This window comes from Sphaerodactylus townsendi, linkage group LG06, assembly GCF_021028975.2.
Source record: "Sphaerodactylus townsendi isolate TG3544 linkage group LG06, MPM_Stown_v2.3, whole genome shotgun sequence".
In the NCBI taxonomy this organism is placed as follows: domain Eukaryota; kingdom Metazoa; phylum Chordata; class Lepidosauria; order Squamata; family Sphaerodactylidae; genus Sphaerodactylus; species Sphaerodactylus townsendi.
This window is the reverse complement of record NC_059430.1, coordinates 76,003,001-76,015,914: the sequence shown is the minus strand read 5'-3', so window position 1 is coordinate 76,015,914 and position 12,914 is coordinate 76,003,001. Positions and strand designations below refer to the sequence as shown.

At 42.6% G+C, this 12,914-nt stretch overlaps 1 protein-coding gene across 3 annotated transcripts in view; it reads left to right on the top strand.

The window, feature by feature from the left end:
• Positions 1–12,914, top strand: part of POT1 (protection of telomeres 1) — a 113,156-nt gene that overhangs the window by 86,597 nt on the left and 13,645 nt on the right. Inside the window, exons 18-20 of one of the 3 annotated variants that reach the window (XR_007244802.1) lie at positions 1,753–1,858; positions 4,954–5,196; positions 5,760–9,430. Coding sequence is in view for 2 of the 3 variants with exons in the window: in XM_048500103.1 (XP_048356060.1) it covers positions 1,753–1,858; positions 4,954–5,063 (216 nt within the window). In the remaining variant the exon portion in view is untranslated. Of the gene's footprint in view, positions 1–1,752; positions 1,859–4,953; positions 9,431–12,914 lie in introns of those variants that run through there. The other 2 variants (XM_048500103.1, XM_048500104.1) reach the window with 2 other exon arrangements.

Below are 12,914 nucleotides of genomic sequence, written 5' to 3'. Positions count from 1 at the left end.
CAAATGAACAAAACTGTCATGGTGGAGCATAGGTTGAGAGATGGTCTCACAGATATGAGGGACCAAAGCAATGAAGGGCTTTTTATGTGACAGCCAATACTTAATTGAGCCCAGTAACTAATAGCCAGACGAGTTACTGTAGAAAGAGAGTAATATTCATACTACATCTTGTTCCCGATAATAGTTGAGCTGCAGCATTCTATACAGATTGGAGTTTCCGAATTGATTTCGAGGGGAGATCAATATATAGTGAATTTCAGTAGTCTAGCCTCTGTCACAATCGCATGAATCCAGTTGGCCCAGTCAACCGTATCAAAGTAAGGGGCCATTTCTTGAGCTGGACTGAGTTGGAAGAAAACCTTTTTTCAACTGCATAACTTCGTTCTACTGCAATAATGTGTAGCACCAAGTGTAGCACCAGTGTAGCACCAAGGTTCTGAGTTGGCAAGGATCAACTGAACCTCACTGCAATTGGGAAACAATGTTTTCCACCTTTCCAACCAGCATAACTTCTGTCCATCAATCATTTAGTTTTAATTTATTCACTCTTAGTCATTCTACTATAGTTCTAGGAGATTTCGATAAGGATATATGTATCCATGTATCATCTGCATATTGATGACAGTCAATCCTATCAATCCTTCCATGATGTCAAATGACAACTGATGAAGATTAAAGGAGGAAATGCCAAAGCAAGATTACAGATGAACACCAAGATGATAAAAGTAATGACTACTAAGAAATTTCACAACTTTAAGATTGAGGAAGAAATTGAGATCATTCACGATTTTCTATTTCTATTTCATTATCAACTAAAAGGAGACTGCAACCAAGAAATTAGAAAGGGATTGAGAATGGATAGGGTGACCCTGAAGGAGCTAGAAAAGATTAGGCATAAAGATATGTTGCTGCCAACCAAGATCAAGATAATTCTTACTGCAGTATTCCCCGTTACTATGCATAGATATGAAAGTTGGATAATCAAGAAAGTTGACCGCAAGAGAGCTGATCCATCTGAATGTTGTGTTGGAAGAGTGTTTTATGGATATCTTAAATGCCAAGAAAGACAAATAAGTGGTTTCTAGATCAAAGTAATCCTGATCTCTCCCTAGAAGCTGAAATGACTAAACTGAAGTTAATGCGCTTTAATCACATTATGAGAAGATGGGTCACTACAACAAACGGTAACATTAGGAAACATTTAAGGCAGAAGATAAAAAGGAAGATCCAACTTGAGATGGATCAACTCTATAAAGAAAACTGCAATCCACTGTTTGCAACACCTGAACAAGCTGTTAACAATAGGTCATTTTGCAGGTCATTAATTTGCAAGTTGGAGGTTACTCAAAAGCCCTTAACATATGCACACAACTTGGAAGAAAATTTAGATTTTTATAAAATTAAGCTAATTTTAGTAAAGTTAAGCTAGAGTAATTTTTTAAAAACTCTGCCAGCTTCATTTTACACTGTGTTCACTAAAAGCAGATATAGTTTTTAAAACGTACAGATGTTGCTAAATTAATAATTATCTGCCTTGGAATTAAAATTTGTGGGCTTGTAATGTTTGTATTACAAATTGTCTGCATTTCTCTGAACTTTTTTCACACTTCTCAGTTAATTTGTTCTAACACTAAAACTTGTGAAAGGTATAGCTTATTTGTCAGTTTCATTTTAAGTTCTGTTTAAAAATGAAAAAGAAATAGAAAATGTCTGGTGAGTTGTTTAATAATCTGAATTACTTTTCTTTTTCAGGGAATTTTTTTCCAGATTCCAGCTTCTGAAATCCTAACCTGTAACATTTTTCAAGAGAACATGGAGAGGATTATGAACAAACTTCAACCCCCAGAAGCAAATCCAGGTGAGGTATTTATTTGGGTCAGAGGTTTAGAAACAGATGCATACATTTTATTATAAAATTTATTATTTTTTGACATCTATACTGTCCAGTATGCTTACTGTTTTACTACTATAACCCATCTGAGGCCTATAGTTTTATAGTATTTTATTGTATTTTATTTTTCAGTGTTTTAATGTGTTATTGTACACCACCCAGAGCCCTCCGGCTCTTTATTAAGTAGAACAAATAAATAAATAATAAACAAAAATAATATGGGAAGGGGAAATTAATGTACATGCACTCCAGCGATATCATTCAACCTTATACTGACTTCTAAGGGTATGTCGCTATCAGTGAAGTTATGGTTCCTGAATTTAAGAAATTGAATTAGAATTGGATTTATTTTAGTGGGAAATGGTTTTAATGTTGCGATTTTAATACATTGTCAAATATATTTTACTGTTGTACACCGCCCTGAGCCCTTTAGGTGAGGGCAGTTTATAAATATAATAAATAAAATATAATAACTGTTCAAGAAAATCATGTTGTTCACCAATAGTTTAAAAGGACTTAGACCAGCTACTTGCAGCCCATGGGAGAATTTGCTACTAGTAGATATTTTCTGGCCATGAACAGCATATGACCATGAACAGCATATGTGTTCAACAGAATGACTTTGTAAAATATCAAAGTGGTACAATTGATTTATTCTGCTTTAGCAGACAGGTTGAAATACAACTTTTGAAGATTCTTCCGAGTTAAAAAAAAATTGACATCAGAAAGCAAGCTCATTAAGGAGAAAACATCTAGCTCAGCCCTTCTGTTAACTGTGCTGATCTTGTGTTGTGAAAAGCATTAAGAAATGCCACCTTCATCCTAAAATGAAGCCAAACAGTTTACCATCTCAGTATTTTTATTTCTTCATTTTGCCACATGTGTAGGTCAGGCTTGATAAGGTGGAGGTCATACTTGATCTTATTAGTCAAGTTTCAGGTGTCTTCCAGAACTGGTGAAAGGAGAAGTGGTAGATAGGCAGACCTCCAGATTACAGGTGACAGCTATCTGGCATAATATACTGGGGGCAGGGGGCAGAAATTTTACAAAGGAGCAGTTGACTAATTGCTTAGGTTTGTCAAAAACCTAAGAGCTTTTCAGAGGCGTATCAGTTGTCTTTCCTTCCCCCTTTTTCCCAACATTCATCCTGTATTATTACTACAGCATATGACTCAGACCTGGAGACTCCAGGATCAGTTGACCTTTCCTTCCTAGTTGCTAATTCCCAGGCAAGACTGTGTGGAAGACTGTTGACAATGAGACTTCGTGGCAGAATCTTCTTTGTGACATAATCTTCATCAATCTCCTAGTCTTTCTATAGGAGTAGCTGCTGATCAGTGTCATTCTCTGGGCAGATTGCATCTGTGTACAAGGTAGAACAATATTGAGGCTGTGGGGATAACCATATCTGCTTTGTGGGATGCCTTAAAGGGAACACAGATCTGTGCTGTTTTGCAGCCTTCTAATTGTGTGTGATCTGATTATTAAAGCAATAGCAAATCTTGGAAGGCTGAGGCCCATGAAGGACGATACAATCTGCCAGTTGCACATACTGATAACCATACTGGTAGATACATCAGTGTTGTAAAGTTCAATTATTTAGATACTTTTAGTTACTTTTATCAGTGGACATGTTTGTGAGCTGCTTTGTAAAGTGAGTGAGGCTTTACCTAAGTACTTAGCATTTTAGCAACTCTAAAAGATAGTCCTCAAAGTCACAGATGATAAGACTTGCTGTCCATTCTGATTTCTTAGAAATACTAACCTTTCTATGACTTAAATATAAGATCTATAAAGCCTGAATGTTTTTGCTCTTTCCTCATTAGTGGTTGGTCCAACTGGCTGCCAAAGTACTTTGAAAATGTTTTTTTTTGCCTGTACAGAAATGCGACAGTCTATTTTCCCCTTGAATTAAAGCTTTTGAGGGCTTGCTGAGAAAAGCTAACTTCTGCATCCCTTTACTGCGTTGTTGAGCCAGATTCATGGTGGAAAAAATGAGGTGGGAAGGTTAAAAGTAATAGTAAATGATTATTAGTCACTGCTCTGAGTAACATCTGAAGCAAGTTACAGTAAAAAACAAAATCAAGATGAAGCTAAACAGTTCACATATCATTAGTAGTAAAAGACAGCCTTCTAAAAACAGCAGTTTAAAGTAACAGAGGCAGCCTAAAATAAATGAAATTGCCATCATAAAATAAAAACAGCAATAATAAAACAGTGCAGTTTTAAAAACATCATTCCATGACATTAAAACACATTCTGAAAACCTGTGGAAATAAAAATGTTTTTCACCTTGCATCTAAATGATGTCAGGATAGATTCTAGCTGAATTTCTGTGGGGAGGTGATTTAACTGTTACCATGCCACCACCAAAAAAGCCATTTCTGGTAACTGTCTGTGTTGTTTGATAGCAGGGGATAGAGAGCCTGGGGAGGCTTGGGGCAGGGGGGGTGGGTTGAGGAGGCTTGGGATGGGAAAGGATGGGAAGGGTTGGGATGGGATGGGATGGGGGAGGGTGAAATGAGGAGGCTTGGGGCTGGGAAGGGTGAAATGCGAGGCTTGGTGCAGGAGAAGGGTGGAATGGGAGACTTGGGGCAGGGGAGTGTGGAATAGGGAGGCTTGGGGTGATGGGGAGTGTGGAATGGGGAGGCTTTGGTGGGGAGAAGGATAGAATGGGGAGTCTGGGGCCAGGCTGGGAGAAGGCAGGCGAGGGAGTAAGGAGTAAGAAGGAGACTCACATTACCTATTCATTTACTTCCATCTGCCTGTTTTTAACCTCATAGGTAAAAGAGTGGTCTGGGTGAACAGGATAATGTCTGTTAAGAATTACCTTGAGCTGTAATTTTTTTTAGTTCTTAGAATGTTGTGTCATAAGTCCATCCCTTCTAGTGATGACCCTTCTAGTGATGCAGTGATATATGCCCTTGTGTGCTTCAGATGTTTGTTATATATTTAAGCTTAATGTTTACAGTTTTCTGTGATGCTTTGATTGTGCTTACCATTTTCAGCTACAGAACATGGAAACACACATTAAAACTGATAAACTTGATTTTGATTTATAGATGACTTGCCGTGGTTGGAATGCTTCATCAAATCCTATTATGTCAGGAATGGAACAGCAGAACAACTTTCGTATCAGATTTTTGATACCATGATTGCTGAAGATGTTTGATACATCTAGCTGCTTCAAAGATTGAAGACCTGTGCACTTGCTATTTTAAATTTCTAAGTAATGTGGACATTGTATACAATATTTGCTTTTAAATGAGATATGGAAATATTGCTTGTGTCACCAAGTGAATATGGTATGTACATTTTGTTCTAGTAGATTCTTTTGTTTTTATTGAAATTTTGTAATTTGACAGTGCAGTCAGTTATAGTTTTTGTACTGACTAGTTCACTCGTAAGTGGAGTATATGCTGGTGATGACATTCAAAGCTGAACAAAAAAGCTTCAGAGAAGTTGTCCTGGGACTGTTCTATGTTAACAGAGCAAACAGTGCAAGTATTTGAATAGTGCTTCTGTTTGTAAGGTGAAACCATTGTGAACCAAGTTGATATCATGCCATACAAGGAGTTTTCTTGATGTCAAAATGGGCTGGGGCTCCTCAGGTATACCATACATCTATAATAAAGAACTGCCAAAGTGGGCCCTGTCCCCAAAACTTGGTGCTCTGGTTGAGTTTTGCCCTGCTGTCATTCAGTTCCCCCATATAATGGAACAGAACATTGTTTCAGCTGTTGCACTGCAGTAGCCATATATGCTGATAGCCACAGGCTTGTACAACAGCACAGTTGCTTTTCATTGGTTTGACTTATTTATCTTTACCTAATAGTGAGTTGCTGTTTTTCTTCTTTCATACAAATAGAAACATTTTCAGGAGCTGTGCTTGCAACCCCCTGTTTATCAGACTACTCTTCATCATACATACAGCTGGACCTATTAGATCATGGGATCATGGGATGATCAATCCGTGAAGAAGGAGAACAATAAAGGAAGTCATAACCCAAAACTAAAACAACTGAAGAAACAAAAAGATGGGGGTAGGGAGGCCAGGTAAGATGTAACCATCGCTGCCTCAACCACAGGAAAACTCTTAATAAGTTTCCATATTGAGACATCAAGTCAAACCATAGCTTGCACTAAGCCACAGCACATGTTTAAGCCATCATTTGAGCTTCCTGGTATGCAACAGGAAACTTATGATTCAGAACTGCTTGGCAGCTTTCTTTTTAGCATGATGCATAAATTAACTCTCATGTCCATAATGCAGCAGCCTCTGGAGGCAGAGCTGTGGCTATAGCTAATGTTTGCAGATCCAGTCATTATGCCAAACTGTGGTTTGTAACTACTTCAGAATCACAATTTTGGTTCCAATTTCGACGTTATGCTGAAACACACTTCGGTTTCCTTAAACATGGTTTAGCATGGTGCCGGAGTTGAATCCATTTTTGTTTATATCTGTTACTCTGCCCATTCAGTGGTGAGAATAAGTCAAGACCTTTGTCTACACTAAATGGAGAAGATGACACAATATGGTACATGTTTATTTTTTAAAAAATTCCAGCTTCACAAAATGTATGCATAAATATCTGACATTGTCATATAGAAGTGTGACTATCTAACACTTTACCAAAGATGGAAGCTGCTTACCATATCAAATAACATTTTCGGGGGCAGGGGAACCAGTGGCAATTTTACAGATGAGAAACTAATCTGTGGCTGTATTCAGAAGTCACAAGCGCTGATTTAGCTCCAAGAAATCTGTGGTTAGACATACAGCTTGCTGATATTCTTACATGTATTCCTTTTTCCACCTCTATCCATGCACAGAGACCCCAATTTGATCAAGCGCAGATTCAATGCACTGTTTAAATGCAGGACCTTGATAAATAGAATTTGTTTACTCCTTCCCAACTGGAAATCTAAAATGTATTCAGACATTACAGTGGTTGAGAGGTTCTCAGTACAGAGCTGAGAGGAAGTTGCTATATTAATTGGCTCCAAGAGCGAAACACTTTCTCAAGCTTTTTTACTAGTAGTATGTTTGTTGTGTTCTATGCTAGACTTGAGTGCAAAACTTTTTCACCCAATGAAGAAGAATCTTTTTATGAAATCCATGCTTCCAACAGCAACAATAAAGTCTGGCCAAAATATTTGACATTGTGCTTATATTTTGGATATAGGAGTAAATTCTTCTAATCAGTGGAGTTTTAGGTAGTCTAACAGTTACACTTTTGACCTACAAAAGTTTTCCCTTGCAGTGCTTTATCAGTCTTACTGAGAGCGAAATAGCAGCAGGTAGTTTATCTGAAAAAGTGAAGAGAATGGCTTCTCTAATTTAGTGCACCTTGTTGCTTCTCAAAAGAACATATGACTCTCACAGCCTGTTGTGTTACACTGATGTGAAAAATTATAATTTGAAATAGTTGTTTCTGTAATCCATCTGTATTGCAAATTAATGCCATTTATTTGATAGAATTTAAATATGTAACTGTGAAAATGCTTAGGCCCCTTCCACACAGCACAGGGAGAATGGGCTGCAGGCGGGATAAAATAACCTGTTCCCCTGTTTTAGTATTCGCATGCCTCGTTGCAGGCAGCGAACAGAGCCCACAGATGCAATGTGGACTGCTGTCGCGCTTTTGCACAGAGGTGCAGTTTTTTTTAAAAAAAAAACGCACCTCCCTCCAATGGAAGGCTGCAAGCAGGGACTGTTAAACCCTGGGAAGCGCAGTTGAGTAAAGCGCTTCCTGGGGCTACCGTTCACTCGCAAGGGGCTGCAAAATGCATTAAAACAGGGGAATCGTGGATATGGCGATGCTCCAATATCCCGTTTCGGGGGGGGGGGGACGCAGGGCAGCCTCACTCTAGGGGCGGGAGCCATGCAAAGTTCGTCCCAAAATGGTTTTTTCCCTGTCCCCAGCCCAGGTTTATTGGCCCATGTGGAAGGGGCCTCAGTACTGGGGAGGAGATCTGTGTGCAAAATTCACTGTCTATAGGGTGTCCTGTTCTTTTAAAACCATTGAACCGTGCCCGTGCAGAGAGCTCTATGTTCTCAGAGCTACAGTAACATCAAAGAAAATGCACATCCCTTGTTTGCATGGATAACTGCACGCATAATGGGATCACCAGAGTTCTAGGGCATGTAATTAGTGATCTGTGCAGATTTTTGAATGATTCATTTCCTCACAATTATAGCATGCTTGATATCATGTTAAAGCAATTACATCTTTTCAAGAAAGCACCTATTGCATAGTAAATGTATGTACATATGACTTTACATAATCTCAGAAATCAAGAGTAAATAACTTTAATGCAATCATGTTAGGTCATTTTACTCACCAGACTCAGTTCAGTGAGCTCAATTCATTTTTGTAGAGCATTAATTTTCTTAAGCGATATCCGTCAGTTTTTCCCATTATGATGGTGTAGTGTGGTGCTTTGATAGAATATTTAATATTGTGAAGATAACCATTCAATAAATACTTTTTGTTTTTATTTGTGGAATTTAATTTCCATCTTTTCCATGTGCTTGCTGATGGTTGTTCCAGGTTTGCAATATTGCTTATGGTGAGTAAAGGCCAAAGTAGGTGTTACAGCATCCATGGTTTGGGCCTGTTGATACTGTAGCCATTTTAAAGCAATTTAAAAATACTGCAAGACCCTGATTTTAATCAGGCCTGCAGCATGGCAGGCTGTGCCCCCCCCCCCCCCCCACCATTATCAGGTTCCAAAGGGGCCACAGACACATACACAGCCGTTTTGGCACTTTAAAAGAGCCATGGGGTTTCTGCAAGAGCACCTCAGCCTGCCACACTGAAGGCCCAATCAGGGCTGGACCCGTGGACATAATCACAAATTTATTTTGGCTTTAAGAGCCAATGTGGTGTAGGGGTTAAGACCAGATGGATTCTAATCTGGAAAACCGGGTTTGATTCCTCACTCCTCCACATGATTGGCTGAGTCAGATTTGGTGAGTCAGATTTGCTTCTGCGCTCTTACATTCTTGCTGGGTGACTTTGGCTAGTCACAGTTCTTCAGAACTCTTTTAGCGCCACTTACCTCACATGTGTTGGTTGTGAGGAGATGAAGGGAAAGAAGTTTGTAAGCCCCTTTGAGTCTTATAGGAGAGAAAGGGGGGTACAAATCCAAACTCTTCTTTTAAGAGCTTCCTCAGGGTAATGTTGGGAGGGGTTAGATATGAAATGGAAGAAAGTTTGTATTTTTCTCTTAAGCCATTGACCAGCAATTGATTGCCAAGACAGGCATGTTTCTGTACTGACAAGACCTATCTTCCATTAATTGCTATATCATTGTGGGAAACAGCTGCTCCCCTTCCCCCTGTAAAGCATTAAACTTTTATACTCACAGTATATTCCTCCCAGATTGAAATAGGTATTTGTATAACAACACAAATGACATAGGACATGTTTTTCCTGACATATTTATGAATACCTATTTTAGTAAGATAACATGTAAAGCATCTGCACTTCTCTTAAAAATATTTGTTCTATTTGTCCATAAAAAATATTTGTGTTGGTTAAGCCTAGAATGAAAAGGATATTTCTGCTTGTACTGATAAAGTATGTGACCCAGAGTTTGTTCTGCTTTTCATTTTCACACAGAGTACATCACTGATAATATTCTTCTTTCTGGGACCAGTTGTTTTGACCTTTTAGAGTGACCTGTATCTAAGAGAACTTCTAGGTACCTCTTCAAAAGACCCTGGATAATATGGTCTGTGGCTGTTGGAGGGTCCTCTTACTGTTTTGATCATGACAGTTTTTCAAGTAGAGAGAACGATGTCACCACTTGATTCAATGAAACCTGGCCAGTTTTCAAAGTGTCATCTGGACATTAACCTTAAAGTAAATAGAGAGCAGGTCAGCTAACTTTATGACACTAACCGAAGTAAAGTATTACAATCAAAGTAAGGAAGAAAGACAAGGATCAGATTGGCTTAATCACCTTATCAGCCACATTTGTGCTGTCATGAACATATGAAGCTGCCATTGGTCCAGCTAGCTCAGGGGTAGGGAACCTTTAACTCTCAGAGAGCCATTTGGACCCGTTTTCCACGGAAAAGAAAACACATGGAGCCGCAAATACTTTTTGACATTTAAAATGAATATAACACTGTATATTTTTTTTTACCTTTACGCTTTGTATATAAACAATTACAGTGTGTTGCTTATGAAATCCATGAAGTGCTACAGATAAAATAATATTTTATTTATGTAAACACATTTTGAACATTTTGAACTCAGGGGTAGTGGTGGTTTATTTTCTCAAACAAACCCAGAAATTTTGGGGGAAATTGATATATATGCAATACTCAGTTCCTGTCAGATTTAAATTATGTTACTTTTTTTACAACATAAATGCATCCTTTATAAATTAGCATATAACATTATATTATTTGGCAGATTTATGAAATTTCCAAATACAAATGCCTGACAGCTCCATCCTAAATTCTGGCCCATAACTGGCATAGGGATTATTATCTAATGCTGAAGATTGCCCTGCATAAATATTTCATGCTACATCTTTTAAAGGCCACAATATGAGTGTTTGCTCATTTGCAAATCAGCCTTATCTTCCATTTTACAACCTGGTATTCTGCCCCCCCCCCCCCAAAAAAAAACAGGCCTTACAGCATTTCCAAAACACATGGGGTCCCACAGCCCCTGAGGGCCAGCTGGCCTAATTCCCCACAAGGAAAGGGGCCACCCTCAATGGGGCTTTCAGGAAACAACACTTGGTTTTTGTGGGAAAGTATTGGGAAACTTTAAAGGCTCTCTTTGTTGATAAGGCATGCATGTATTTCCCCTTTTTGTTAATTATGAAAAATTATATATATAATAATAATAATACATTTTTTAAAAGAGACTGCCCTTAGGCTGCGTTGGAGGCCATATCTGCAGCAGCATCTCTATGCAGTAGGGGGGAAATCCAAATCTACCACACCTCCCCCTCTGCTCTGGGGTATTCTTTGCTGGGGTGGGCCCACAGAGCGCCAGGGCGGTAGCTGGCAAACTGGAGTCTGGGAGACCCCGGTTCAAATCTCTGCCCTGCCACGGAAGTTTAGTGGTCAGCCTTGGGCCAGTCACCTTATCTCAGCCTACCCTACCTTGTGGGGTTGTTGTTGGGATAAAATGGGGAGAAGGAGAACAGCGTCTGCTGCCTCTTGGATGCCTGCTGGGAAGAAAATGGACATAGCAAACCCGCTTTGGGTCTGGGTTAGACCGGGGGGGGGGCAAAGGGCCGGCAAGCAAGGAGAGTCTGGCTCGCGCCCTGCAGAGCAGGTGTCAAGGTCCCCCTCCAGGGTACCAAGAGGGGGTACCCGGTTGCCGTCCCTCCTATCCCTTCCCGGGTGTTGGTACCTCCCGGCCTCACCCCTGGTCGTGTGGGGGTGGTTTAATGGGGTGCCTAGAAACACCCCAACCTATCCAGCCCAGACTAGCCAGACAAGAAGAGAGCCTGTTCACGCCACAGGACTCTCCTCCTCCAGCCCTCCACCCACTCGCTCCTCTCCCCTTCTCTCTCCTAATCTCTCCCTTCCTTCTGTCGCCTCTCTCTCTTGCCTTCTCTCCTCCTCCTCCGCTATCCCCTGCTTCTTCTTCTCAACCTCTCTTTGCTTCCCCTCCAGCCTTCTGCCTCCAGTCTCCTTCTCCGTCCTTTCCCCTTCCCACAACACCAACTTCCCCAGGTGTCCCCGTTCCTCCCCTTTTATCCCTTCCCCACTCCGCCCGCCTTTGAAAACCCCTCCCTTCTCCAGCCTCGCCTTCTGACCGTCCATCGGGCTCGGGCCGGCATCAGCTGCGGGACTGAGTCCCGCTCTCCAGTGATGCCTGCCTGCGTCTCTGCCGGGCAGCGCCTGCTCCGTCCGGGGAGCTAACGCCGGTGGCTCCCACGCCGACGGCCCTGGGGTTCTTGGCTGCAGCCTCCGTCGGGCGGAGGCGAGGCCTCGGCCAACCGGGCGGGCTCGCCTCCTCCCTCCCCGACGCCTCAGTCCAGGGCCGGGGCCGCAGAGTTCTCGGCGGCGCAGGAGCTCCAGGCCTCGACGGAGGGACTCCCCGCCTCCCTCCGTCCGGGCGCCAATGGAGACCCCACGCCGGCCCAGCAGCAGAGCGGCCGGCGGCGGAGACGGCCAGCCCGAGCCCTGCGGGGAGGCTGGCCGGGCCGAGGACGCCGGAGGCGGCAAGTCCGAGGAGGGGTGGGCCCCCGCTCCCGGACAGCAGGTTGCCAGCGAACTTGCGCCGCGCCCGCAACCCCCAGGATGCTGCCCACAGACCTGATGCCGATGCCTGGGAGGGGGGCAGCTCTCGCGCAGGGGCCAGTCCGGTCAGGGTCGGCCACAGCTGGGCCAGGGAGACATGGGCGGAGTGGCTGGGATGACGCGCGTGTTTGCTTGCACACGTGCGGGGAGGCTTTCCTTGAAAAAACAGAACCAAAGGGCTGCCTGGGGAAACCTGGCCGCGGAAAGCCACGCTGCAGAACTCCCTCCCCCACCCAGGAGCCCTTCCCCTTCCCTCCAAGAGGCCCCTCCCACCTGACTGCTCCTCCCTGGGATCTCCACTCCGGAAAAGCCATAGTAGGATGAGGTCAGGGGCGTGCGAGAGTGAGGCCACTGAGAGCGCTCTGAACATGCCAGAGGCCTGCAGGGTGGGGAGAAATGGAGCCGCGCGCGGTGGGATCGGCCTTGTGTGTGAGTGACCTGGTGGCGGCGGGACTCTCTTGTGGGGCCATGCGGGGAGCCACGTGGAGCCGCAGGAGAGGAGTGAAAGAGCCGCTTGCGGCTCGAGAGCCGCGGGTTCCCGACCCCCGAGCTAGCTCAACACTGGCAGCTGTGACTGGCAGTGGCTATCCAGGATGTCAGGCAAAAAAAGAATCTCAACCCCTGCTACCCAAGGTCCTTTAGTTGACAGTGCTGTATGAAAATGGTATGTTCTATCTGTTGAGTCAGTCAGCCTGCAAGATTGCCTTGTTCTGGAACTGAGAGGATGTTGGAGGGATCAGT